The 27,909-nt window shown below is 41.0% G+C and overlaps 1 protein-coding gene across 1 annotated transcript in view; it reads left to right on the plus strand.

The window, feature by feature from the left end:
• The window catches only part of MAP3K19 (mitogen-activated protein kinase kinase kinase 19), a 92,438-nt gene extending 68,299 nt beyond the window's left edge, over positions 1 to 24,139 (plus strand). The window contains exons 14-18 of the mRNA XM_006834601.1: positions 6,390 to 6,433; positions 10,448 to 12,901; positions 17,017 to 17,166; positions 18,468 to 19,165; positions 24,073 to 24,139. Coding sequence (XP_006834664.1) covers positions 6,390 to 6,433; positions 10,448 to 12,901; positions 17,017 to 17,166; positions 18,468 to 19,165; positions 24,073 to 24,139 — 3,413 coding nt within the window. The remainder of the gene's footprint in view (positions 1 to 6,389; positions 6,434 to 10,447; positions 12,902 to 17,016; positions 17,167 to 18,467; positions 19,166 to 24,072) is intronic.
• The last annotated feature ends 3,770 nt before the right edge of the window (positions 24,140 to 27,909 follow it).

The following is a 27,909-nucleotide window of genomic DNA, read 5'->3' on the forward strand; positions in this document are numbered from 1 at the left end:
CATGCAGCATCTTGTTGGCTGTTCACAAATCAATCTTCTTCCCTTACCATCCCTGTTCAGTTCTTCTCCCAGCAAGCACTCAGTCCACTTCTTTAATCTTTCCTCTTAACTTCAGAGTTCTCTAATTTTCATCTGTGTCTGTGTCATTTAGTTTCTAGTTTCTTTGTTGTAGAGGGTCCATGTAGTATGTCTGTCTAGTCTACCATCTTGCCAAAAGTCCCAGTGGCTCTTTTTCTGGAGTGTTTGAAAATCTTTTACTGTAAACTCATATTTAATTGATATATTTTTGTGGGAATCTTGGGGGCCTACACGGAGGATGCTTTACTCCTGAAAGGATTGTGTTTGCTTCTGCTAGAAAAGGATTGTTCCTGACGTGAGACTACTTTAGCTTCATTCCTAGATCTTCAAGTTAATGTGAGAGCCTGAGGATCAACTTCCAACTATATCTAGCCCAAGACTTAATTATCTGAGAGCAGCACTGAGGCCAGCATTCTCCCTTAGGGAAGCATGCCTTTGATATTTGCTTACCACTGTTCTAAACAAATCATCTTAAGTCACCAGGGACAAACTTGTAACTCAACAGTCAGGTTTATTGGCTAATTGCAGTGAGAGAGGCTACACACCAGAGGAACTCTGGGATATCTCACCAAGAAAAGGAAGACAACAGTTAGTATAGGATTTGGGGGAAGGGCGGAGTTTAACTGAAATTCAAAAGCAGCAGTGTTTTGATAGACTGTCTGTAAAGGTGTGGATCCGATCTGGACTGTGAAGTAGACCAGCTTCTCCTCTACCTCACACCTGGCCATTCTCCCATAGTCCTTCTGTTTGCATCAGTACTACTACTAAACACTTTAGGATAAGCACTGGATTGCAAGGTTGGTTTGAACTGCAAGGTCAGCTGTTCAAACTCACCAGTTGCTCCTAGGAAACTCTGTACAGGATTACTTTGAGTTGGAACCAACTCAATGGTACTTAACAACAAGAATATTTGCACGTGCTGTGTTTTTGTCTGGAACATAATATAGTTCATCTTTGAGGCCTCATTTTAGATACTACTTCCTCTGGGAAGTCTTGTTGAACACCCCTGAGGCTAAGTAAGTTGCCATTCCTCTGTGATCCACTAGGGCCCTGATCTCACCTGCATCATAACACTTGTTATGCTGAACTGTCTCTGTGTTGCAAGTGTGTATCTTTTCCAGATTACAAAGGCAAGAACCATTGCACCTCCAAGCACCTAGCATCATGCTTGGCATATAACTATCAAATAAATGCATATTGAATTAATGATAGCAACAACAAGAACTCTTTATTGATTGTCTAATATTGCAAAATACCAATATCAACCAATATAGATTGTATTTGGTATCTCTGACTTAGAAATTATGAAGCTAAGGTCTAAGTAGGTCAAATGCATGTCCAGATCATAAAGTGAGTAACCAGAAACTAGGTTTAAAACAGTAACATTTGTTTCTAAATTTGAGTTCTTAAACTCCATGCCATCTATGTTGGCAGTTCTTATCTCCCATCTGTCTCAGCCCATGGAGACTGAGGTATAGGGGAAAGAAGTAAGCATATTTAGTCTTGCAGTGAAGTTGGGATTTGAGAAGATGAGGAGCAATTGGTGCAGGACCAACCTGGAGGGAAGGGTGGATGGAGAGAATGAATTTGGAGTTCCAGAAATATCCTCTACCCTCTTGTTTCAGTCTGCACGGCTTGCTTTTTCAACCTGACCAGCAGTCTGTCTGGGAATTTCCTCACTATTATCCTAATAATGTCCTGTCTTAGTTACTTAGTGATGCAATAACAAAATACTACAATATAGGTGACTTTAAAAGGAGCTCTGGTAGCATAGTGGTTATGAATCGGGCTGTGAACTGCAAGGTCAGCAGTTAGAAACTACCAGCCGCTCCGCGGGAGACAGATGAGGCTTTCTGCTCCTGTAAAGATTTACAGCCTCAGAAACCCTGTACAGGGTCACTATGAGTCTGAACCAACTCCACAGCACATAACCACCACAGGTGACTTTAAAGTAGGTGTCTTGAAGTTCTAGAGGTTAGGAGGCCACATTTAGAGCATCAGCAGGACTATGCTTTCTCTGTTCATTCAACAGAGACCATGCTCTGTCTCGTCCAGATTCTGGTAGCCCAAGTGTTTCCTGGTGTTGCATCTTCAAATGTGACTATCTCTCCATATCTGTCCTGTCCCTTTATACGATGGAGACGAGATTGTTGTTGTTAAGTGTCGTCTAGTCACTTCTGATAGGCATATTGTCCCTGTACAGGGTTTCTGAGGAGCAGCTGGTGAATTTGAACCATAGACCTTGTGGTTCAAAACAACCTTGGAGTTTAGTGCTTATCCATGTTATCCCATATTGACCTCATTAATCTAACCGATGGTATCTTCAAAAACAGAAACTATTTTAAAGACGGTCATATTCATTGGTATAGAAGTTAGGACTTTGACATATTTTTTTTGGGGGGGGTCACAATTCATTCCATACCATTTTGTTTGTCTCTCTCCTGCGATGGACCCATTGTCTACTGGGCTCGTGTCTTCCTTTTCTTTGGCTTACTCTCTCACTGTGTTGTTGTTAGTTGCCATCAAGTTCATTCTGACTCCTGGTGACCCATGTGTAAAGAGCAGACTGTTCCACAGAGCGCAATCAAGCAAAGCACCAGGCCTGTCTTTCAAGGCACCTCTGGATGGTTTTGAACCACCAACTCTATGTGTAGGAGTTGGGCACCTAGCCATTTGTGCTTCCTAGGGTCATTTTCTAATAGTTTCCTGAAAAAAGGTACATGGAATAAATTAATGACAGTTTCCATTGCCTCTATTTCTTCTAAGAGCTCTTCTTTTCTTCTGTTTGTTGTGCTCTGCCTTTTCATGTTGAAGAATTTGCTCACATATATGTTGCTCCTTGGAAACCCATTTGTATTTAAGAGGGAGCCACACAAAAAGTTCTGTGTGCTTGAGTGGGCCTCAAAAGAGTGAATGGGCAGAGATCTGGACGACTGGTTGAGGATTTCCCCGCAGTTGACCTTTCTCTTGGCTAGTTTTCCCTAGAGAGGACTGAGCCACACTCCTGCCTTGGCTGTAGGGCTGGAAGCCAGTGTTTCTGCATAGAGGGGACTTCACATTTCAGTGTGCAGACTTTCCCTTGCCAGTCTATTCCACCTCACGGAAGCCCGTGTGTGTCATGGTAGAACACTTCTCCTTAGAGTTTTCAATGGCTAATTTGTCCCACATTGATCACCAGGTCTTTGATGTCCTTCTGAGTGGCTTCAATTTCCAGTCTTTCAAAGGTTAGCAGCTGAGCACATTAACCATTTGGATCACCCAGGGACACCAACTTTTATTTATCCCATTTCTGCTCTCAGCTATCCCTCACTCCTTAGCATCTTTGTTTCAAGTTCACCAGAGAGCAAACTTCCAGTCATCTGTCAGTAAGGAAGAAAAGCAACTCTTGGCTTCTTGGTAGGCAGAGAATTTTGAATACTTCTTGTACAGACTTTGAGGCAGCGCTTAGCTTAAACCTTGCTTGCAACCCCACCTTATAGCTATAGTCCCTGTTCCTTTCTGGAGTGCTCATTCCTTGTTGAGCTTTCCCCCCTGCAGGCACTGAGCAGAAAAGAGAAGTCAGTTACTACTCACTCAGTTTTCACAATCCAAAATTTTGTTGGCATTGCTCATCTGCTGTTTTATCTTCGGATTTTCTTTGTCCTTATTTATACTTTTAAATTTTTATTGTCATTTCTTTGAAGTTTCTGAAAGAGTGGAGAAAAACACATACATTCCATGTGCCATGTTTAACTGGAATTCTACACATTTTAAAAGGCTCTTGATATGTATTGTCAAATTGCCCATCAGAAAAATTTTACCTCAGTAAGATTGGGCTGCTAAGTACAGGTCGGCAGTTCGAATCCACCAGTAGCTCTGCAGGAGGAAGGTGAGGCTTTCTGCTCCCATAAAGATGTGCAGCCTCAGAAACCCTATACATGGTCACTATGAGAAGGAACCGACTCCATGACACATACCCACCACCACGTTCCCACTAGAAATGCTTCGGGGTGCTATCTTCCCCTCATCCATCCTAACTCATACTGGATAATGTGTGTCTAGATAGTTATAAAAATATCTGTAAGTTGTTTTGTTTTTAGCTTAGGCTATTATCCATAGGTTGTAATTATTAAGTGCCATGGAGTCAGTTTTGACCCATAGTGACCCTTTATAGTGTTTCCTAGGAGCAGCTGATGAGCTTCAAACTGACTTTGCAATTCAGCACATTAGCCCACAGTGCCACACCAGGACTCCATAGATATATAGATATATATCCAAGTATAAATTATATTCAGTTGTATTTCTGTTATTAAATTCTAGCATCTCTTCAACTTTTGGACCAGTGATGGCCACTCAGTAGGCATTCAAAAATGCTCATTGAATGACTGAATAAAGAATTGGGGGCCAGGGGAGGAATCTTGGCCAGCTTGGCCAGCCTATGCTGCTCCTATTGGAAACCTCTTCTTAGGTGACCATTTTCTACTTAGCGGACTTACCACAAGGGTAGTAGTTTGAATCTACCAGTCACTCCTCGGGAGAATGATAAGGCTTTCTGCTCCTGTAAAGATATACAGCACTGAAAACCCTATCCAGAATCACTGTGAGTTGGAACCAACTCCACGGCATACCACCATGATTAGTGTGGCAATGAAGAATAAGCACTGGACTTCTAGCCACAAGGTTGATGGTTCAAGTTCACCAGCAGCTCCTTGGAAACTCTATACATGGTTGCTATGAGTCGGAACCAACTCGACAGCATTTAACAACAACAACATCATTGTATTTATAGAATTCTGCTTCATGTTTCTCTCTAATGGGAAGTTTCAAATGAAACTGAAGTTGACTCAGAGATGTACATGTACGTTGTTTGGCTCTCATAGTATTTTAGTTTTTAAAGGGGGATTTCATATAAAATGGCCAGCTTTCTGGTTTCTCTTGGCAATGGGAAGATCTGCCTGTGCTGGGTTATCCTTCTGGGATGGGAACCACAACTTACATCAGGACAGTGGGTGTACTGTCGCGGGGAGGGGCGGCACATGCTGTCAATCCACTGCATTCCTTACCTCCTACTGTCTATGAGACCCGCTTTGACCCTGAAGACATTGGAGCTTTGGGCCTTAACTCTAAGCTGTGGTGGATGGGTGGGATTTTGGGGGTATTATTCTGGCTTGTTAGTAAGAGAGGAACATTCGCTGTAAGGTACAAATCGTTAACACATTTGGATACTAACCTAAAGGTTGGAGTTCTGAGTCCACCCCAAATCACCTCAGATAAATGGCCTGGTGATTCACTTCTGAAAAACCAACTATTGAAACCTTATGGAGCAGAGATCTACTCTAATATACATGGGGTCACCATGAGTTGGAATCAGCAACTAGTTGAAAAAGAAGAGAACAAGTAGGTTTTCCACTACCTAGTAAATTCTAAATCTCTCTTCCTCTTCTTACAATTGCACTGTGCAGAATTGATGAGTCCTAGTGTGGCGCTGTGGGATAAAGCATTGGACCACAAGGTCAGTGGTTCAAACTCAGCAATCGCTCCTTGGAAACTCTATGCAGGGTCACTATGAGTTGGAACTGACTCGATGGCACTTAACAACAACAACACAACAGTTGGGAGACAATTATTCATGGATATTTTCACATTTCTAGAGAGTCTGGGCTTTCCTAGCAAACCAGGAAACCAGGATCAAAGATGATTGAAGGGCAAACATCCCTTAAAAGTTAGAGATAGTACCCCAGAGAGATAAAAAGGCGTATCTCCCCAGGAGTTGTTTGCTTACACTCTAGGATAATAAAGCCCTTTTCCCCAGGAGATACTGGCTTATATTCTATAGTAAAGGTCTCTTTCTCTGAGCAGAAAGTGGACTGAAGGACCAGCCTCCTTGTGCATAAGCTCCAAGTCTCATCATTTCAGAGTTTCCCTTTGTGGTGCAAACATACTATATGTGGAGGCACACATCTAGTTCTCAACACTTGTGCAGAATTGGAGTGTGGGGAGCTGCTGTTAAAATACCCTGTGTGTAATAAATGGTCTGTTCTCGAATTCAGATGTTTTGTATTTCCTGTCAGAATATAAGAATTTAGGTGTGTTTATGTGACTGCATATGGGAGGAGTGAGAGACTGCCCCCTAGTGGCCTCAACCAAAATTCTTGTGTAATCATTCCTTACCCACTTCCAGGAGGATTACACAGGGGAAACATTCTCAATTTCTGTTTTCCTTGAGGCCTTACCATCAAGATCACTCTGTCTCCAACTTGACTTAAGTCTGACTGTATTGTGTTCACGCTACTATTAAGAATACCCAATTACTACTACTTTTCTTATTACAGAGTTTTCTATCCCTGATATGAAGCACAGCAGCAGGAAAATTGAGGTAAGTTTATTTTAGTGATTCAGACTGAATAATTAAAATCAAAGAGCTTTTGTTGTTAGAATTAAACTATACCAAACAACTCAGAACTCAAATCCTTAGCAACTACATCTTGGAAAAATAATAACTCACACATAGTTTATTGTTGTTGTTAAGAGCCATCAAGTCAGTTCTGACTCATAGCGACCCTGTATATGGTTTCCAAGGAGTACCTGGTGGGTTTGAACCACCGAACTTGTGGTTAGCAACCCAGTGCTTATCCTACAGCATCATACCAGGATTATCGAGCTGCATATAATTTCTGGGAAAATTATGTCTTGATATGCTTGTTTTAACTTTTAGGGGTTGTTTCCCATTATCTCTATCTACATGAGGAAGTAGACATGTTTTAATGTGTCTTATTTTAACATATCTCGAAATGATATAATTCCTTTTTTCTAGTGTTAGGACAGTTTCATAGTATCTTATACACATTGGCAGTTCCCTGGTGGTGCAGTAGTTAAAGCGCTTGGCTGCCAACAGAAAGGTTGGTGCTGCAAGGGAGAAAGATTTACAGCCTTGTAAACCCTATGGGACACTTGTTCTTAAATTACAAGTAAGGAGGCCGTGGGTGGTGCAAGTGGTTAATGTTCTTAGCTGGTAACTAAAAGGTACGCAGTTCAAGCCCACCCAAAAGTACCTGGGTAGAAAGGCCTGGAGATCTACTTCTGAAGAAATCAGTCATTGAAAACCTTGTGGAGCATAATTCTATTCTGACATGAGTCAGAATGGACTCAACAGTAACTGCTTGGGTTTTTGGTTGCTGTTGTTGTTTTACAAGCAAAGCATTTGTAAAAAAAAAAAAAAAAAAATTCAAATAAAGCATTTGGATGTTGTTAAGTGCTGTGGAGTCGGTTCTGACCCACAGAGACCCAAAAGCATTTGGCTTGTTGTTAAGTACTGTCATGTTGGTTTCAATTCATAGCTAGCCTGCATAGGATTTCCGAGACTGTAAATCTTTGCAGGAGCAGAAAGCTTCATCCTTCTCCCTTGGAGTGACTGGTGATTGTAATTATCATGCAGACCCACTGCACTCCTCAGCTACTACTTATTGTTGTTAATTGCCACTGAGTCAGTTCAGACTCATAGTGACCCTGTAAAAGATTTCCAAGGAGCAGCTGGTGAGCTTGAACCGCCAACCTTGCGGTTGAGTGTTTATTCTACAGTTTATGGCCTGAAAAGGTTTAATGGATGCCACTGGGAGTCCTGGTGTGGCTCTGTACTTTAATGTGCTGGACTGCAAGGTCGGTTTGAACCACAAGGTTGGTGGCTCAAGCTCACCATCCTGAGCCACCCTATACAGGGTCGCTATGAGTTCAAACCAACTCTTCTGGTCTTCAGTTTATAGTGTTTAATGTATCAAATCTGTTCTTCAGATGATCTCTAAATTCAGGTGGGCTATATTCAAGGTCATATTTTGGCTCTTGTGGACTTGTTTTCATTTTCTTCAGCTTTAGTTTGAATTAGCATGTGAGCAACTGATGGTTTGTTCCACAATCTGTCCCTGGCCTTGTTTTGACTGATGATATGGAGCTTTGCCATCATCTCTTTAGGCAGATGTAGTCAATTTGATTTCTGTGTAGTCCATCTGGCGAGGTCCATGTGTATATAGTTGTCTCTTATGCTGTCTAAAGAAGGTATTTGAAATGATCAAATCATTGATTTTGCAGAATTCTATCATGTGATCTCCAGCATCATTTCTATCAGGAAAGCCATATTTTCCAATTACTGATCCTTCCTCTGTGCTCCCAACCTTTGTTATTCCAATCACTGGTAAAAGCCCGCAGGCTTTTCTCCCATCATCACAGCCAACTCTACTTTGAGGAGGCCTCTCTTCCCCAGTGCATTTTGAGTGCCTGAGGGGCTCATTTCCTGGCACTGTATCTGATAGTGTTTCTCTGCTATTCATAAGGTTTTCAGTGACTAAATATTTGGAAGTAGTTCATCACTCCTTCTTCCTAATCTGTCTTCGTCTGGAAGCTCATCTGAAACCTGTCCACCATGGGTGACCCTGCTGGTATTTAAATACCATTGGCATAGCTTTCAAAATCACAGCAACTCACAAGCCACCACAGTACGACAAACTGATAGATGAGTGGTGGTGAAAGATTAAAAGCCACGGAAACCCTACACAGTGTCATTATGAAGCAGAACCAACTCGACAGCCTTAACTACAACAGCTAGGGAGATGTTTAAACACTGGGAAAATCTTGCTTTATTTCATAAATTTTTTTGAGAACAACAAGAAAATCATATTACCAATGAAGTTATGGGTTTACATTGCAACTCATTTATTTTTAACACATAACTGCCTAGCACCCACTTCCTTTCCTCTTACAAATAGGTGTCAACAGACTGAAGCTAAATATAGAGCTTTCAATTACCACCCATAATCTATGCTTATCAAGATGCTGATATAAGTAGTATTGAATCTGCATACAGAAGGAAAGGGCACAGTGAAAAGAAGTATAAAGTGAAATAAGGAATATTTACAAAGTGAGTTTATAGCTTAATAATGATGAAGGTGAATATTATGCATTGGGTTACACTTACCTCTTGTTGTTGTTGTTAAGTGCCATGGAATCAGTTTTCACTCAAAGTGACCATAGATAAGGTTTCCGATGAGCGGCTGGTGAGTTTGAACCACCAACCTTGTAGTTCAAACTAGCCTTGCGGTCCAGTGTTTATACTACAGCACCACACCAGCTGACGATAAAAACTAACTTAGTTTGAAAATGGAGGTCAAAGGAGAAATGAAAACTGTCCAGTGTTCTGGGTTAGTCAGTAATCTAGTGATCCAGTGTTAAAGTACATTGTGAAAAGGGATTTTAAATTGTTCTAAATGGGAATTTCAAGCTCACCAGCTGCTCCTTGGAAACCCTATACAGGGTCGCTATGGGTCAGAATCGACTCGATGGCACTTAACCTTCAGTTTGGTGTGGCACTGTGGGTTAAGGTGCTGGACTGCAAAGTCAGCTTGAACCACAAAATTGGTGGTTCAAACTCACCAGGTGCTCCTCAGAAACCCTATACAGGGTCACTATGGGTTGGAACCAACTCCACAGCACTTAACAACAACAACAACAACCACCTTCCAATAAGAACCCTGGTAAAACAATGGTTAAACACTTAGCTGGTAACCAGAAGGTTAATGGTTTTAACCCACCAGATGTAGCAGTCGGCTTCCATAAAGATTGTTGTTGGTAAGTGCCTTCGAGTCAATTCTGACATAGCAACTTTGTATAGGGTTTCTTAGGAGCAGCTGGTGAACTTGAACCAACAACCTTGTGGTTCTAACGGACTTTGCAGCCCAGCACATTAACCCACAGTGCCACACTAGGGTTCTATAAAGATCACAGCCTTGAAAGCTATGTCTCAGTTCTACTCTGCCCTCTAGGGTTGCAATGAGTCAGAAATAACTGAATGGCAATGGATTTGTGGATTGCCTTCACACTGTAAAATTTACATTATGTTGTTGTTATTAAGTGCCATCAAGTTGGTTCCAATTCATAGTGACGTGGAGCAGCTGGTGAGTTTGAACAGCTGACCTTGTGGTTCGCAGTCCAGTGCTGATCCTACAGTGCCACACCAGGTGTCCAATTTCATTAAAGGGTCTTCATTTTTAAATATGTAACTATGAGTTTTTATGTCTCTGGTAATCTTGGCTTTTAAAAGTCTCATTTTGTCTTGGTTCTAACAAAGCTACTGAGAATGAGATTTTATGTTTTAAAAACCGGAATCTCTAGTATAAATTTTGCCTTTAAAGGTATTCCCAAAAAGAATTTCAGAATTTCTTCAGGTGACCTTATACCAGTTTACATGCCATGGGAAAAAGATGAGGCTTTCTGCTCCCGTCAAGATTTACAGCCTCGGACACCCTGTACAGGGTCGCTATGGGTCAGAATCGACTCGACGGCACTTAACAACAACAACAACAAAATATACTCATTAACTTTCTCTCTCTCTCTTTGCTCTTAGTTCCCACTCCCGCCATTGTCACTCCTGCCCAGGAGATCTGGCCTTCTTACCATCCCCCCAAATCACAAGGTTCAAGTAGAGAGAGAAAGACATATTCCAAGTCTCCTATCCTTTGTACCAAGTATCTCAGAGCCCATTAGTCGATCTGATGAGTTTAGATCATCAAACAAGCAACAGGAAGCTCCATGTAAGGTGTTTGCCGATCAGACTCTCAGATCATCTGATAGCTCCATTTGGTCCAGAAACATGTGCTCTTTTCGGAAGGCTAACTTTCACAGAATACACCTAGAACTGGAGAAGAATTGGAATTCCAAGGAAACAGAAGGATGTGACAAAATTGAAAGATCTCACTTGGAAAAAGGAGGGTCTTTGGAGTTCTTTGAGAATTTTAAGGAAGATCCTATTTCCACTGATATGGAAGAGGACATTGGCTGTCATGGAAGTGAAATGAGAAAAGCAGAAGAGAACACTCAATATCTTTCATCAAGAAATAAAGAGAGGTCAATACTCAGAAACTGTGAACAAGAATCAGAAATTGCCTGTGTCCTCCTAAGCGAGCTCCAAGAAGCCCAGTATTCAGAGGTCACTCAAGACCAGGTTGACGAGACTAGAAATGATCTCACTGACTCAAAAATTGCTTCAGTGTATAAAACAGAAACAAGTGAGCAAAATCATGAAGAATTCCAAGAGTATCCTGTGCTTAAAAGCTTATCCAATATAATCCTCGATGACCCCATTGAAAAATTCCCAGAAGGTCATAGCAGCATGGAGACAAACATAAAGCTATCAGCTGTGGAAGAAACTAAGCCAGAAGTGAATGAAGTGGTGTCTCTTATCCGCATCACTTTCCCTGGAGATGGAGTCCCCAAGGACCCAGCAGTAGTCAAACCAAGCCTCCAAAAAAGAAAAGGCTGCCTTCATACCAACAACCAGAGCTTCAATATACTTGCACACCAAGAAAATGACAAACATAAGATGAAAACCTATAGAAATAAATTTGATTCAAAGACAAAGATAAATAACAGGACACCTCAGAATTTCATGAATTCCACTGAAGGGTCTACTAAGCCCACCATGCATAAAATGAGCCTAAAAACTCAAGTTTTCCCTGCTTTAGGATTTGTTGACTCCAGGTCTCAGCAATTGCCCAAGTTTCACAGAAGGACGCCACAGATAGAAAAGAAGCAATCAACTTACAGACCTCTGAAGCCTAAAAGGCCATCCTTTCCTTGCATCTGTAAAAATGCTGTCATCAAAAAGTCACCTGTTTCTTTTTCTGTTCAACCAACACAACCAAACCTAAATCACCTAGATCTTAAGTATAGTGACATGTTCAAAGAAATCAATTCAACTGGCAATGGGCCTGGAATCTATGAAATGTTTGGAACCCCTGTTTATTGTCATGTAAGAGAGGCTGGACGACATGAAAACAAATATTACCGAGAGATATGCTCAGCTCCATCTGGCAGATGTGTCACTAACAAATGTCGATCCTCACACAGTGAGAGGAGCAACAATAACAGAACCAGACATGCTCAGAAAAGATCACATAGTAAACCCCCAAATACTTCTCTTGGCATTAAACAAAAGCACAAAGTTTTAATTTCCAAAGAAAAGAGTTGCAAGCCAATAGCTAGAGACCTAGAAGATACTGAAAATGAAGAGGTTGTTGCAGAACAAGATTGGCAGGTGAAGTCTTCAGGAAATGAGTTTTCATCTTTCAAAGATGATGTTCAGCCCATGAAACTGGCTCAGTATCCTCAGCAGTCCATTGAACAGAACGAATTCCTTCCTATTTCAGATTTGTCCATTGTTGCAGAGGTCTCTATGGAAGAGTCTATCAATGAGGGACAAATTTCTAATAATCAAATACTTGCCTCAAGCCTCAGAGATCTTCATGAACTTGAAGACCTACATCATCAGATCTCATTTGTCTCTTCAGAAAACAGCTGGGCAATGCCCAGTGATAAGAATTCTAACAAACATGTATTGCAAAAAAAACAGAATGAAGTATCTCTTGGTAATTTAAAAACCAATCAAATTTTAACCGACAGTCTAGAATTTGATAGTATTTCAAATAAGTCTAAAGCACTCATGAACTTCTCTTTCCATGAGAAGCAAGAAAGTGCAACTTCTCAAAGATATCAAAACTGGGCACATTCTTTGGACCCTGATAGTTTAGCAAATAAGTCAATTACATATCAAATGTTTGGGAAATCTTTAAATGATGATCATTCAATTTCCCAAGAAATTCTGGACTCTGTAAGGAATGAAGAATTGACAGATGAACTCTTAGGTTGTCTAGCTGCAGAACTATTGGCTCTCGATGAAAAGGACAACTCTTGCCAAACAATGGAAAATGAAACAGATCCTGAAAGTCTAAATCTTGACTTCAGTGAGAGAGGAACTACCACACAAGAACTGGACCAAGAGGCAACAAAAGTCAAACTACAGGTTGGTATAATTAGAATTAGTGATTCACTGATGATGGAAGGGGTGGGCCTTAGGGACCATTTGGTTCAATCCCTTTATTTTCAAATCAGAAACCCTAAACAGTGAAGTTGCTTCTTTAAAGTCACATTAGTGGTGCCAGAGCCACTGAGGAGCCCAGGTTTCCTGACCCCAGGCTAAGATGTTTTTGGTGATGTCACCTTTCAATCAAATATCAGCAGAGAGATAATTATAGGTAAAGGTTTCCTTCAGGTGGTCTGTGAGGAGGATGAAGTGAACATGGCCCCTGAAGTGATTTACCAAAAGCATATGAATATGTGAAATGCACATTTCTTAAAGATTCCTTGCAACTGAACATTTTCTGTTAGATGGTTGACTAAAACACAACAAAAATATTGATGCTACTCTTTCTGGCACTAGGCTAAGAACTGGAGGCATTATGATACACAAGACTTAGTCCTTGGCCTCAAGGAAGCATAGGCAAAACATCCTGGATTTTTGTTTGTTTGGAATGGCAGTGAGGGTTTGGAAGAATAGTAAGAGATAGTTGCTGTCTTCTCCCCCTAAAATGTATTTATTTCATTGTTGTTGCTGAGAATATGCACAGCAAAACAAACACCAATTCAATAGTTTTTACAGGTACAATTTAGCGATATTGATTATGTTCTTTTATGACTCTCACCCTCTTTTTCTGAATTATCCCTCCCTCATTAACACAAACTCACTGCCCTCTAAAGTTATTTTTTCATCTTTCAAGTTGTTGTTTTTAATTTAATCCCACAGAGATTGTTCTTTAAAAAGCATAATGCTCAAGGCAGACAGTTTTACTTGTTAAACTAAACTGTTGTTTTGTTTTAAGAAGACTAGGAGGAATATTTTTACTTTAAGGCTTAAACATCATCTCAGGGCAATACTTTGAGGGTTTCCTCAAATTGATTGAACCAAATGGTCCCTAAGACGGCTTCCACTGTAGACTCAGAAAGTCTAGAGTGCATAAGCATGTGAAATTCTGTTCTTCAGTTCCCCCTTGTATCTGGATTCTTCTGTGGAATCTTTGATCAAAATATTCAGTAATTGTAGCCAGGCACGCTCCATCTTCTGGGCTCATGCAAAGGAGGCAGTTCTATTTCCTCCTCCTATTCCTGACCATCCTTCATCCTCTGTGGCTCCAGGTGAAGATAGACACATTGCTGCTCCCTGGATGGCTGATTGCAAACTTTTTAGACCTTAGACACTATGCTATGCAGTGAATGAACAGGTAGTACAGAAATGCTAAAAAAGTTACTAGGCCAATTAACTGGGATGTTTCATGAAACCAGGACTCTAAACCCTCCATACCATGGAAACAAATTCCATGAAGTGTCTGGTTGTACATAAGCAGCCTCAGCACTTACTCTTGCTTTTTGTCACTGTTGTAAATATATTTATTATGCAACTTTTACAGTTCCACATTTTATAGGTGTACAGCTTATTGACAGCAATCACAATGACTGGTTGTGCAGAGACAGTTGGACTTTGTTCATATAGTATATGAACCTCATATTGTACAGAAAATTTAAAAATAGAAACAGTGTGTTTATGTGAGATTTACTTATTGAAACCTAACTCAGGATAGAGTACACTGTATGAAGCTTAAGAATGGTTATTTTATATAGTCGATTACCAGAATACACAGGTAAGTAATTAAATCATAAAGACAAAGCAAAACAAAAACCTGTTGCCATTAAATTGATTCTTACTCATAGCGACCCTATATAATGCAAATGCGTGGAAATGCACATGCATGGGAATTCACATGTGAATATGTGTGTGTGTGACTTGGTTTATTGAGAATTTAAGGAACCCTGGTAGCATAATGGTTAAGCACTTGGCTGCTACTCAAAAGAGCAGAGGTTCAAACCCACCAGCTACTTCATGAGAGAAAGATGTGTCAATCTAACCTCAAGGTCAACGGTTCAAACCCACCAGCTGCTCTTCAAGATTGTTGTAGTTTAGTGTCCATAGAGTCTATTCTGACTCTTAGTGACCCTGTATAGGGTTTCTGAGGAGCAGCTGGTGGTTTGGACTGCTGCCCTTGTGGTTTGCTGTCCAATGCTGATCCTACAGTGCCGTACTAGGATTACAGTGGAAATCTTATGGGACAGTTCTACTCTGTTCTATAGGGTCTCAGTGAGTTGGAATTGACTTGAAGGCAAAGGAGTATTGAGAATTTTCCACCAGTGAATGAGGTGCATCATATTCATTGTCACATTTATGTTTCATAATAGCATTATGAGATAGGTACTATAGGTTCTAACATGTTCCCATTTTTCAGATGAGCAAATTGAGGCTTTGGAATCACAGGGCTATTGAGTGGGAGGGTCAGGCATTCTGATTCCAACTTCACTAGGCAGTAAAAATGTTTAATCACTCAATAGTGAGAATGCTCCTGTCTGAAAAGGCCAACTCTGCTCTCATGGGAGTTTGTTTTCTGCTGTGAGATGGGCAGTAGGCTGGGTGGGAGATGCCTGAATGTTTATGAGAAGGGCCTACAACTCTGCAACTTCAGATTGAAAAAGAGTTATGCCCTAACTATAAGCAGTCTGTAATTCCACCCTTCATTCATAGAGCAAAAAGCAGACCTTTTATAATCTTACAGTTCCAAGTAGTTCTTAAATTTCAGTTTGGGTAGAAATGTGAGTAAATGGGGGAGGAGGCACCCAAATGAGCCTGAGAGGCACGTTGATATTCAAGAGGAAGGCAATCACAGTGGGATCTGCTGGGGACCTTCAAAGTGCCACCATCTCCATAGCTCTGCTGCATCACTTCTCTTATTTACTGTTTAAGATGACTAGGATAAGAAGTAAAAATGAACCAACCCATTGGAAAACCTGGCCTAAGTTCTACCAAGAAGTGTTTGTTTCCTGACTTCCAGGCCAGTGCTTCTCGAAGCTTACTGTGACTGAGAATCTCTTGGGGACCGTATTAAAATGCAGATGTTGAGTCAGTCCAGCGCCTGATATTCTGCATGTCTAACAAGCTCCCAGGTGATGCTGATGCAGCTGGTCTGCAGATTTTCCTTTGAGTAGCCAAGGTTTAGGGGACCATCAGTCTTCAGTCTATTGATACTGATCTTGACCATGAAAATTGCTTTTTATGACTTTGTGTGCATGTATGTATGCATCTGGATGTGTGTTTGTATGTAAATGTGTACATGTGTTCCCATGTGTATGTATATGAGTATATATATTCATTATGTGTTAGCACATGTACATACATATATATATTATATAGTGATGTATATTTTTGAATATGTATTTATAAATTGGATGTAATTTGTATTTGAGAACATGCACACTGGAGTCCTGGTGTGGCACTGTAGGTTAAGCATTGGAGTGCTAATCACAAAGCAGTTCTAAACCACCAGCCACTTCTTGGAAACCATATAAAGTAGGAACTGATGGGAACACACACAACAACATATGCAAATGCATGGAAATGCACATGCATGGGAATGAACATGTGAATATGTGTGAGTGTGACTATGTCTATGTGTGCTTAGGGGTAAATTGACCAGAATAGGAATTCTGAAGAAAGAACTGAGGGAATGGGTTTCTGAGGAGCTTATATGATAGCATACAGTAACATATGTATGTCCATTCTGATTATGGAACCTAGAGAGAGGTCATTCTCAAAAGATAGTGGTTAATAGCCTGCGGATGCAGAAACCAGCAGGCCCAAGACCTCCCCCTAGAAAACATACAGACAAAATGTGACTTTGAAATGTTGAACAAAGCTGAGGTAGCAGTGAAGCTATCCTGGTTGGTAATTGTTTGGGGAAGATTTATGCATTAAGAAGTTACCGTGAACAGTAAGAATGGCCCTTGTTGTTAAGTGTTGTCAAGTCTGTTCTGACTCAGAGACCCTATATAGGGTTTTTGAAGAGCAGTTGGTAGACTTGAACCATCGATCTTGAGGTTAGCAGTCCAGTGCTTATCATACAGTGCCACACCAGGACTTCAAGAGTGGACCTATACAGGTGTATTTGAAAGGAAGGGTCCATTACACCTCTACCCCTTCCCCCCAACTCCATGCCTCAGAATTTAATGGTGACCTTTCTGTTTGCTTCATTGTTCCAGAGGTACAGTAATGGGTTCAGAATTTATGACAGGGAAGAGAAATTTCTCAACACAAATGAAAAGAAGACATTTTCTGAAAATAGTTTAAAGTGTGGAGAGCCTGTCCTATGGACCAAGGGTGAGATCCTTGGGAAGGGAGCCTACGGCACAGTAAGTCAAACTGGAAACATAATAAACAACTAAAAACCCCATCCCTCATTGACCCATCCCTCTTCTCTAGCATAAATACACATTCTTTTACTTAGAAGTCTTTCAGTTGGTAGTAACAGAAAACCTAACCCAAAGTGGCTGAGGAAAATGATGTTTGTTGCTTATAACTGAAACACTTGGAGCAAGTTTGGCTTCAGACAATCCAGGTTTCAGGGATCCTACAATGTCATCAGGATCTGCTCTCTGTATCTCTGTGTTAGACTCTCACCACAAGCTCCTTCTGGTGGTGCAATTGTCATAACATCTTCAGGCTCTCACTCTTCCAAGTTCTAGTCCCCCGTAGTAGCTTAGGATGTTACCAGAAGTCGGGAGAATCTTTGCAGGGAGGCAAAAGCAGACGATGCTCCAGCCTACATTTTGTGAATTGCATAAAAGTCCATCTATAGTCCTAGCACTGTAGATAGTATTTATATAGATGAGTAAAGAAAAGACTGGACCCCTGGTAGAACCTGTTTCAGCTCTAGTTAGGGGCATTTCTGGAGTCAGTGAGAAAGTAGGAAGACACGAAGCCTCTGAAATCACAGAGTTTTATAATTTCCTACAGCTGTTCTCATGTGGGGACTACCCTGGGTCACACCATTACTTGACAGGGCTTGGAGACGCCAGAGATTAAAACCAAACCCACAGTCTGCATAACTGGGAAAGTTTTGGTGCTTGTCTGCTCTTTGAAAATGTATTTTACATGGGAGATTTCTCCAATAGCATCCTTGAAACTTAAGGAGGCGTTTTGTTTCTCCAAGTCTTAAACTTGGAAGCTAGATACATGGGATCCACTCTGGGCTCCACCTAAATACCAGGAAAAAAAAAATAGCTTTTTAAATGAACATTTACTGAGTGAAGAGCTTTCCCAAACCACTGTCTCATGTAGTCATCCTAGAAATCTGTGAAGCAAATAATGTTACTTCAGTTTTACAAATGAGAAGAACTGAAGGTCAAACGTAACGCACTTTCTTAAAGTTGCACAGCTAACAATTGGCGAAGCTAGGCTTCTAACCAATCCAGGCCACTTGACTCCAAGCCAATATGATGAGTTCCATTCACATGTTGCTCATGCCTGTGTTGCCTTCACAGAAACACTGAATCTGCTCTTTTAAAATATATTGCATTTAGGTAGGGATGCGTTCACTTAGAGGAAGGACAAGGGCTTGGGGGATGAAGGTAAAGACAAGCGTCACATGAGGCATTTTGTGAACAAGTTATTTATGTCAATTGTATTTATTAAGGTATTGGTTTGTTTCTAGGTATACTGTGGTCTTACTAGTCAGGGACAGCTAATAGCTGTAAAACAGGTGGCCTTGGATACCTCTGATAAATTAGGGACTGAAAAAGAATACAGAAAATTGCAAGAAGAAGTAGATTTGCTCAAAGTACTGAAACATGTCAACATCGTGGCCTATTTGGGGACATGCTTGGAGGAGAACATTGTGAGCATTTTCATGGAGTTTGTTCCCGGTGGTTCAATCTCTAGTATTATAAATCGTTTTGGTCCATTGCCTGAGATGGTGTTCTGTAAATATACAAAACAAATTCTACAGGGTGTTGCTTATCTCCATGACAACTGTGTGGTGCATCGAGATATCAAAGGAAATAATGTCATGCTCATGCCAACCGGAATAATAAAGCTGATCGACTTTGGCTGTGCCAAGCGTTTGGCCTGGGCAGGTTTAAATGGCACTCACAGTGACATGCTTAAGTCCATGCATGGGACTCCATATTGGATGGCCCCGGAAGTTATCAATGAGTCTGGCTATGGAAGGAAGTCGGACATCTGGAGCATTGGCTGCACTGTGTTTGAGATGGCCACGGGCAAGCCTCCGCTGGCCTCCATGGACAGGATGGCTGCCATGTTTTACATAGGAGCGCACCGAGGACTGATGCCGTCTTTGCCGGACCGCTTCTCAGAGCATGCAGTGGACTTTGTGCGTGTGTGCCTAACCAGGTAAGAAACTGAAAGCAGGAGGAGGAAGAGGAGCCCCCAGATTCCAGGCAGCTGTGAGTTCCCATGCAACTTGGGACCCATCAAAAGCTTTGCTTCGCTTATGAAGTTGAGTAGGGAGTGAGTTTGTCTAGAACTTATGATTAGCTGTATTGTGTGATTGTGTTTTCATTGCTGTATATGAGACAATGAATACCACAAATAGAAAGTAGTTCAATTAAATGTTTTATCAGGTCCTGAAAATAATTTCCCAAGCCAATTTTGGGGTGAGGGGTTTCAAAGATTGCTGACTACTTATTCAACATGACATCTTCCTAGACACTGGCCAGGGTGAAATGGCATCACTCTGTCCTCAGCTGCTTCTGCTTTAATGACTGAACTCCCAAAACCAGCTCTAGGGAAAGTATGTGAGACACGCATTCATATTAGGGGGCTGATGGCAGACCAAGTTTAACATATTGGTTTTCCCAGAAATATGTGCATTTTAAATGGGGAGGATCATTTTGAGCCCAAAGAACAAATCTTCAATTGGAGCATTTCAAGAACTAAGTAGAGTATTTTGGGATTTCTCTGTGGGCTGTAGGATAACACTCAACTGTTAACAACAAGGTTTGCTTTTCAAACCCACCAACTGCTCCTTGGAAACCCTATATAGGGTCCCTATGAGTTGGAACAGACTTGACAGCACTAAACACCACCACTCTTCAGCTGTACTCCTAGGGTGGCACTGAGGTTCAGAACCACAAGGTCGTCAGTTCATATACACCAGCTGCTTCTCAGTAACCCTATATAGGGTTACTGACTCTACAGCACCTAATAGCACCAATATTCTGGGAAACAGAAAAGCCTTAGAAAGCGGCCTATTTTCCCCTGCCCCTGTTCTGATCCCTTTTCCTAGCTACAGAATGAAATTCTAAATAGCATGTTATGTAAGAGATTTAGGGATTATCTACTGCTGTAGTTTTCAAACTTTTCATAGACAAGGATGCTTTGCTCATATGGAATCTTAATCCCAGGAGTAAAACACCAACGTGGAGATAGCTCTGGTTAAAATGTGTTTGTGGTGCGGTGCCAGAGCCCACCCATCTGGACCGAGCAGCCTATAACCTACCAAGCCTAGTGAGACTCAGACAATTTCCTGTCTTCTAGGGATATGTGTATTCCCTCACTCTCCTTTGCTTTCTTATTCCTAGATGGAAAATCCTAGGGCCACAGCTTTCAGCAAGTACATGTGGCAGCTCCAAAAGCCCAGGGCTTCATTTACCTTTTTAAATGACGTTCAGAGACCATTGGTCTCTGGCGTCTACAGACAATACCTCTCTTTCAGTCTGTCTCCTTTCCCCAGCACCCATGTATATTAACCTGTCCTGAATCATTTTAGGGAAATCACTGAGCAGGCAAGAACATATACTCCAGAGGTGTTGTTCTGGGTATCTGAGTTGCAGAGGCACCTTGTGTCCACTAGTGGATTTGGTGGAGTAAAGCCACAAATGCAGTACCACTGCCCCTCCACCTCTACAGAGAAACACCGCTAGTTTAGAAAATTAAAATAAGTAGTTGCTTTGTTCTGAATTTAATAATGATCTATTATTGACTCTTTGCTAAAACCTAAGTGCTATTCTCTAATTTTCTCTTGTGATTACAAAAAAAAATAACTTTAAATAACTTCTATTTTATAGAAGTCAGAGAAGTTTCTACCTAACACTTCCAACTTGTCTTCAAAGGAGCATGCTCCTTATCATGACACCTTTAATGATTTTCACCTGAAGATCTGACTTCATGAGCATGTTGTATTCCTTGGCTCTTGTTTGAGCTCAGTTCCTTTGGGGAAAATTATAGGGCGATCTTACTGAATACAAATGAGATCCTTTAAACATGTATAAAACAATTATATCTCACTCGGAATAAAATCCAAAGTCCATGCCAGTTCTGTAGTTCTCTCTCCAGATTTGTTTCTACTACTCTTCCTGGCTCTTTTTTCGGTTTGTCTCCTCCCTTGGCCAACCCTACTCTTGCCTCAGGGGTTGTCCTCAACACTTAGAACTGTCTCCTCTCAGATCCCTCACATAGCTGGCTCCCTTCTGTCTGGACTCTGCTCAAACATCTTCTCAGATGACCTTCTTGACTAATATTGCATCCCGCATCACTCTTGCTCCCTTACACTCCTCCACTTTCATTGCACTTAATCACCATCTGACCTGTAAGATCTTTGTTGCCTCTTTCCACCAGAATGTAAGCTCTGTGGAAGCAGGCACTTAGTGTGTTTTGTTCACAGTTGAACCACCAGTACCTAGAAAAGCAGTCTCTAGACACGCAAATATTTACTGAATAAATTAATGAACAAAACCAATGGTCTAAAATAGAAGAGAGTTATGAAGTGGAATGAATTATTAAATTTAGAATAAAAATTTTAAATAAAGCTTAACTATCCTAAAAGAACAAGCTTCAAGTGACTGGGTAGTAGTAGTCACCCTGTCAAAACCCATAATACAGTGACAGAGACTAAAAACTATTAGTCATGCAACTTTTCAGAGGTGCTGAACTCTGAAAGTTTAAGCCTTTTTCATTTGGAAACTATATGGCTTTGTATTTTGGAACCCTATTTTCGTAATCCCACAATTCATAACCTTCATAGTAAATTAATAGGTTTGTTGTGAAGGTTAAGTGAAATGGTGTATATAAATTGCTTAAGAGTATGGGACACATAATTAGGTTTCCATAGTTAATAACCATTAGGGAGAATTCTAATACACCTTACTCAATTAGCGTCATATAGAAGGCAGCATATAATTATCTTCCAAAATTCTATGGCAAAGACCCTAAGGACTCTAGGCTCTTACCTAATGTTGACAACACTCCTTGGAGGCAGGTGTGGATAAAAGATTCTGAAGTAGAGGTAATCAAGTATAGAGTAGGACTAAGGCATGAAGAAAACAGAAACGAATTCTGGGAGCAGTGAGAAAGGGTGACGGTAGAGTTACGAGCAGGCTGAAAATTCTGGGAAGTCGGCCTAGTTGTGTTGCACAAGGCAGTGAGAGAGCTGGAACTGTGAAAAGTGAGAAAACATTGGGAATTCAATGTCTTTGCGAAGGTTGAGTCCTGAAGGGCCTGCTGGAATGGAATGGAGGCTGTTTGAGATTAGGAAGTCATGCAGGAATCCAGAGTTTAGACTTCAGTGGTGGTGGCAGCATGTTTGTAAAAGGTAAATATTCCATAACACTTCAGAGGATGACTGATTAGATAAAAAGGCCAACAGAGAACTGATAGAAATTTATACTTTTGATTGTAGATAATGGGATCCTGATGTGGTGCTATGGGTTAATGTGCTAGACTACAACGTTGGTTTGAACCACAGGTCAGCGGTTCACACTCACCAGTCACTCCTCAGAAACCATGTTCGGGGTCGCTATGGGACGGAAGTGACTCAAGAACTTAACAATGGTGCTGCACTAGCGTAGTAGATTCTGAGCTGGGCTGCTAACTGGAATGTCAGTAGTTTGAATTTATCATTAGTGCTGCAGGACAAAGAGGCTTTCTGTTCCCATAAAGATTTACAGCCCTGGGAACGCTATACATGGTCTCTATGAAATGGAACCAAAGAGGTGGCAAACAATCACCAACCTGGAAGTTATAAGACGGAAAAGGGAAGCTGAAGAGGGTCCTTAGCTATCTAAAGTATTTTAAAATATGGGGTTGGAGCTAAGGAAATGATTAAAGCTGAAGGTACTTATTTGAAAATCATTGAAAATATTAATGAGAAAATAACAGGCTATGCATAGCATTGGGCCTAGCACATCCCATGGGAGGGAGGGCAGAAAGGCAGTTGCTCCAAGATGAGAGAACCTAGGGAATAGTTTCCCATAAATTAAGTTAAGAGTTGTTCTAGGAAGGTGGGTAGTGACATTTTCAAATGCTAAGGACTTAAGAATGAGCCCATTTAATTTGGTAATGCAGTCATAGTTAATTACAACAGGGCAATGATCCTAGAGGAAGGAACTAAATGGTTGGGGTTTCAGATGATAATGAGTACTTGAGAAGCCACTGGGCTTGGCCATTTTTGAGAAATTTGGCAAGAACAGAAACAGGATTAGCCACAATAAAATTAACTTTAGTATATTTTGAAGATGGGAGAAACAGATTCCAAAAAGTGAGAGGCTTAAATTTTAAGATGTCTTTCTTTAAAAAGTACTTTATTTTCAGTTTCAATCTGACCATCCAGGGGTATCATTTCGCATTTTAAAATCATCAAAGGACACAAATTTAATCAAAAGAATGCTGCTGTAATAGGTCATTGTAGCAATTTACTGATTCATTAATTCATAGAGTGATTGACACATTTCCAAAAGCTTATTTCTTGCAGAAAGTAAAGTAGGTCACAAGAAACCTAAGTAACTCTCTATTTTCTGCTAAGAGTGCCCAAAATGGGATTATTTTTCAATGAATCACCGAAGCATATTTGTCTTTTGTTGTTAAGTGCCATGGGTTGGTTCCAATTCATAAGCGACCTTGCGGTTCACTCCAACCTTTAGGTCCAGCACATTAACCCATAGTGCCACACCAGGACTATGGTTTCTGAGGAGCAGCTTTTTGAACTGCTGACTTGTGGTTAACAGTCCAGTGCTTATCCTACAGCGCCACTCCAGGACTCCACTTTTTCACTATAACAACTCCCAATATTAGAACACATTTTAAATACTATGTACTACACATTATTTCTTTCGAGTTAGTTATTCCCATTTATTGATGAGGACAAAATCTCAATTTCCTACCCAAGATCACACAGCTGAAAATTGAGTATAGACTCAAACCCAAGTCCGTTGGACTGTCGGCTGTACTTCCATCTTTGAAATCTGCACTGGAGTCCAGCAGATCTGAGGTGGGCACTCTTCTGACATGTTTTTCCTTCTCAGGGACCAGTACCAGCGGCCTTCTGCTCTCCAGCTCCTCAAGCACTCCTTCTTGAAGAGAAGTCACTAACATACATCCAGACTTTTTTCTCCATTATACTATAGATACTCCATTATTGTGGGGAATGATGGGTTAAAGGGCTCTTGTTTTCCTTCTGGAAATTCAATCTAGCCCTATTAAGCCAGATCCTGTCACTAATGGATTAGTTTCCACAAACTTCAAGCAAGATTGCCTAAGTACATGAGAAGAGAACTTAACAAAAACCCTGTTCCAGTGTTTATAATTTTTACTGTACAGAAAATACAGTATCTATTGCCGTATATTTTTTTCATTTTTTAGTTGTCAATTTTAATGTCATGAGTTTAAAATAAAATGTAAAAAAACCTTGTATTTTCTTCCTTCTTAAGATTAATTTTTGCTAAGATTAGAGAAAGTTACTATGTTAAAAGGGGTAAGCAAATAGGCTGTTTCACTTTGGCAGCAAAGCTAACTGCAGATTCTGGGACTCTCTTCATTATCAGAGAATTCCTGAATGCTGGAAATGTCTCCACTTACAAGTTGGGCTACTCCAGAGCCTCCATAAACCCGACATTTAATTGCTGTGGTTTAAGGCTTTCACATACTTTCAGAGTGAATTAAGTATCACCACATCCAGAATAAGTGTTCAATAGGTCCTGACTCATAACCACCCTGTATAGGGTTCCCAAGGAGGGGCTGATGGATTTGAGCAGTGGACTTTACAATTAAAGAGTCCAGTGCTTATCCTACAGAGCCATACCAGGACTCTCATCCAGAATTAGATAAAGTAGGTTAATGAGCCACACTGAAAAGCCTTTTCAAGTTCACCAGCTGCTCCATGGAAACCCTATACAGGGTTGCAACCAACTGGATGGCACTTTAACAAGCCTTCCATTTGGGAGACCAGGGTTTGACTCAGGGGAGTTGCTCAAGATCAGGCATTATTTTGTTCTGTGAGCTATCTTGGATATCCCAACAAGCAAGGTAAGCAGAGCTAACTTGGGCTTACTAATTTATAGTAGAAAGGTTCACATTTTTCACATCAAAGATCCTGCTCTAGACATATCTTTCTACCAACTCCATCACTTTTCTAGCAGAATCAAAGCCTTGATTCGAATTGACCATCCCCAACAGGCACAGAGTACACAGCAAGCAAGCTAAGGGCAGGCTTATCCTGCAGTTGTACAGGGAGGGGGTGCTCATGAGTTGGGACTGAATAGTCAGTAGCTATGGCATGGCACTGTGGGTTAATGCGCTGTACTGCAAGGTCATTTGAACCACAATGGCCATTCAAGCTCACCAGTTGCTCCTTAGAGCAACTCAACTGCATTTAACCACCACAAAAAAGCCAGCTGGTCAGACAAAACCAGTCTAATGAGAACTTTGCTCACTTTACCCAAAGACATCTATGCTTAAGTTGCTTTTCACTTGGACAATCATAAACAATTTTAAATTAGTGTAAGTTTTAAAAATCCCACTGGTTTTACCAAATGTCTTTGTTAGCCAATGTTTTAAGCTACAAGCACAATTTATCCATTGTTGAAATTTTTGAAAAAAAAAAAAAAAAAAATGAAACGCAGCCCAGTTCCTCAGGTGGTTATGTTCATTTAGATAGATTGGCATTCTTAAAACTCAGAATCATAATACCTGATTTTGAAGCTATTAAAGCTTAAAGAAAAGGCTGCAGGGCATGATTATGCTAGAGTTTGCAGTAATGGGCATAAGCAGTGGTGTTAACAAATCGAAGCATCTATTGATAGAGAAAAATGGTGAATTTTGAAGTTTGAATTATTAAACAGAACCTTCAAAACTGTAAGTTTTGAATAGGCAAGCCTTGACCTTCAGGGCTTCCTGTTGATTTTGCTACCCTTGATGGTTTGACGTATGCTCCTTATTCTCACTGTAGTTTCCTTTTCCTAGAGGAGAAAGAGGGCCTGAGGCCCTCATTAGAAAACAATGCTATAAATTTGGGTAACTTTTCTACTGTAAGTTTGGGTATCATTTTTATCAATGAAGACCAGGGCTCCCAACTAAGCAACTTTCTGGTAGGCAGGAATTGGAACTGCACCAAGGTCTGCCTGACTTTCCCTGCTGCCTCCTACCAAACCCAATCTGTTTACCAGACACATCCTGAAGTTTCACTTTAAACAAAATCCCACTGAGATGCTGATCAACATATTCACTGGTCTAGTGTGTTTAATGGTGTGAAAGCCTTCTCAATTTCTTTTCCCAGCAGTACCACCTTCTTCTCCATGAGTACTCTTTTCATGAAGTGCAACACTGCTGAATTTTCAAATCACATTGAAATGTTTCCTTATGTAGTCTTCCTGTGTGCTTTGGGCACAGGCTCAAAGGAATTTTGACTCCCCACTCAAGTTCTAAATGTAGTCAACTCTACAGTGAGTAGTATCTCCCTAACCTTAACTTCCTGAGTATGTTTAGGGAGAGTCCATGTCTACTTCAACCACTCCATTCTGCATTATACTACAGAAGTTCTGGGTCTACTGGATGGAGTACCAAGGCCTAGACCCACTTAATCTGCTCATGAGCAAGAAGAAACTTCAGCATTGCCCAGTTTCTTCCTCAAACTGGCTGCGCTGCATCAAGTATTCATTTGAACACAAACACAGAGCTGATACATAGCAGTCGTACAGGAGAGTGTAAGTGTCTCAAGGCGGTGAACAGAGCTGCGTCTTAACCACTGCACCACCCGGGCTCCTTTTCCAGGTGATTCTGCCAATTGTTCAGCAATGCTGAAGGCAGCAATTAGTTAACAAAGAGGAGCATTGTTTGCCATTGTAAAGTGGAAATAGCAAATAGTCCTGGGGCAAGCTGTAGTACTTTGTTCTACTGTGGTAACCACTAAAACTGGTGAAAAACCATGGCGGAATACATTAGAGCAGTTGTTCTTATGGACTATGGCTCCACAGACAAAGGAAAACCAATTATGGTCACACACCAAGCACATTCAGTTTTAAATAAGCCACTTGTCTAGAATTCCACGGCTATACGAGCAAACCCTCATTATTAGTGAGGTCCTCTGGTAGCGTAGTGGTTACGAATCGGGCTGTGAACTGCAAGATCAGCAGTTCGAAACTACCAGCTGCTCCATGGGAGAAAGATAAAGCTTTCTGCTCCCGTAAAGATTTACAGCCTCGGAAACCCTGTTCAGGGTCGCTATGGGTCGGAACCGACTCAATGGCACAACATGATAAACAGAGTCCTGATGTGGCACTGTAGGAAAAGCATTCAACGGCAAGGTCGGAGCTCCAAACTCACCAGCCATTCCTCACAAACCCTATAAAGGGTCACTCTGAGTCAGAACCAACTTCATGGCACTTAGCAACAATAATAAGCATTGGACTGCAAACCACAAGGTCCACGGTTTGAGCCCACTAGACGCTTCACAGGAGAAAATATGAGGCTCTTTGCTCCCGCCAAGATTTAAAAGCCTTGGAAACTCTGTACAGAATTGGCAAGTTGTAAAGGGCTCCATGGTACTAACAACACAATGTACTGCTGTTCTAATGCAAAAATTCCTGTTTAAATTAGCCTATTATAAATAAGTGGGCACATGAGACTAGATATTTTGTTTTGAGAGCTCAGTTAATGCAAGGTTCTCTTGAGAGTGGGATTTGTTGATCTTTCAGCTGGGTAAATGCTGTAAGAAAAAAAAATACTGCCCCCCCTGCAACTATGAGGGGAGAGGCCCCCAGTTTTCCTGATCTAGAAGTACCAAATCAAGCGCTTCCCAAATGTTCTCCAACACCACCAGCAATTTAAGCACAGTAAAAGGCAAGAGACAGTGCTTTTAAGTTAGA

The sequence above is a fragment of the Chrysochloris asiatica genome, unplaced genomic scaffold (assembly GCF_000296735.1).
Source record: "Chrysochloris asiatica unplaced genomic scaffold, ChrAsi1.0 scaffold00012, whole genome shotgun sequence".
NCBI classification, from domain to species: Eukaryota; Metazoa; Chordata; class Mammalia; order Afrosoricida; family Chrysochloridae; genus Chrysochloris; species Chrysochloris asiatica.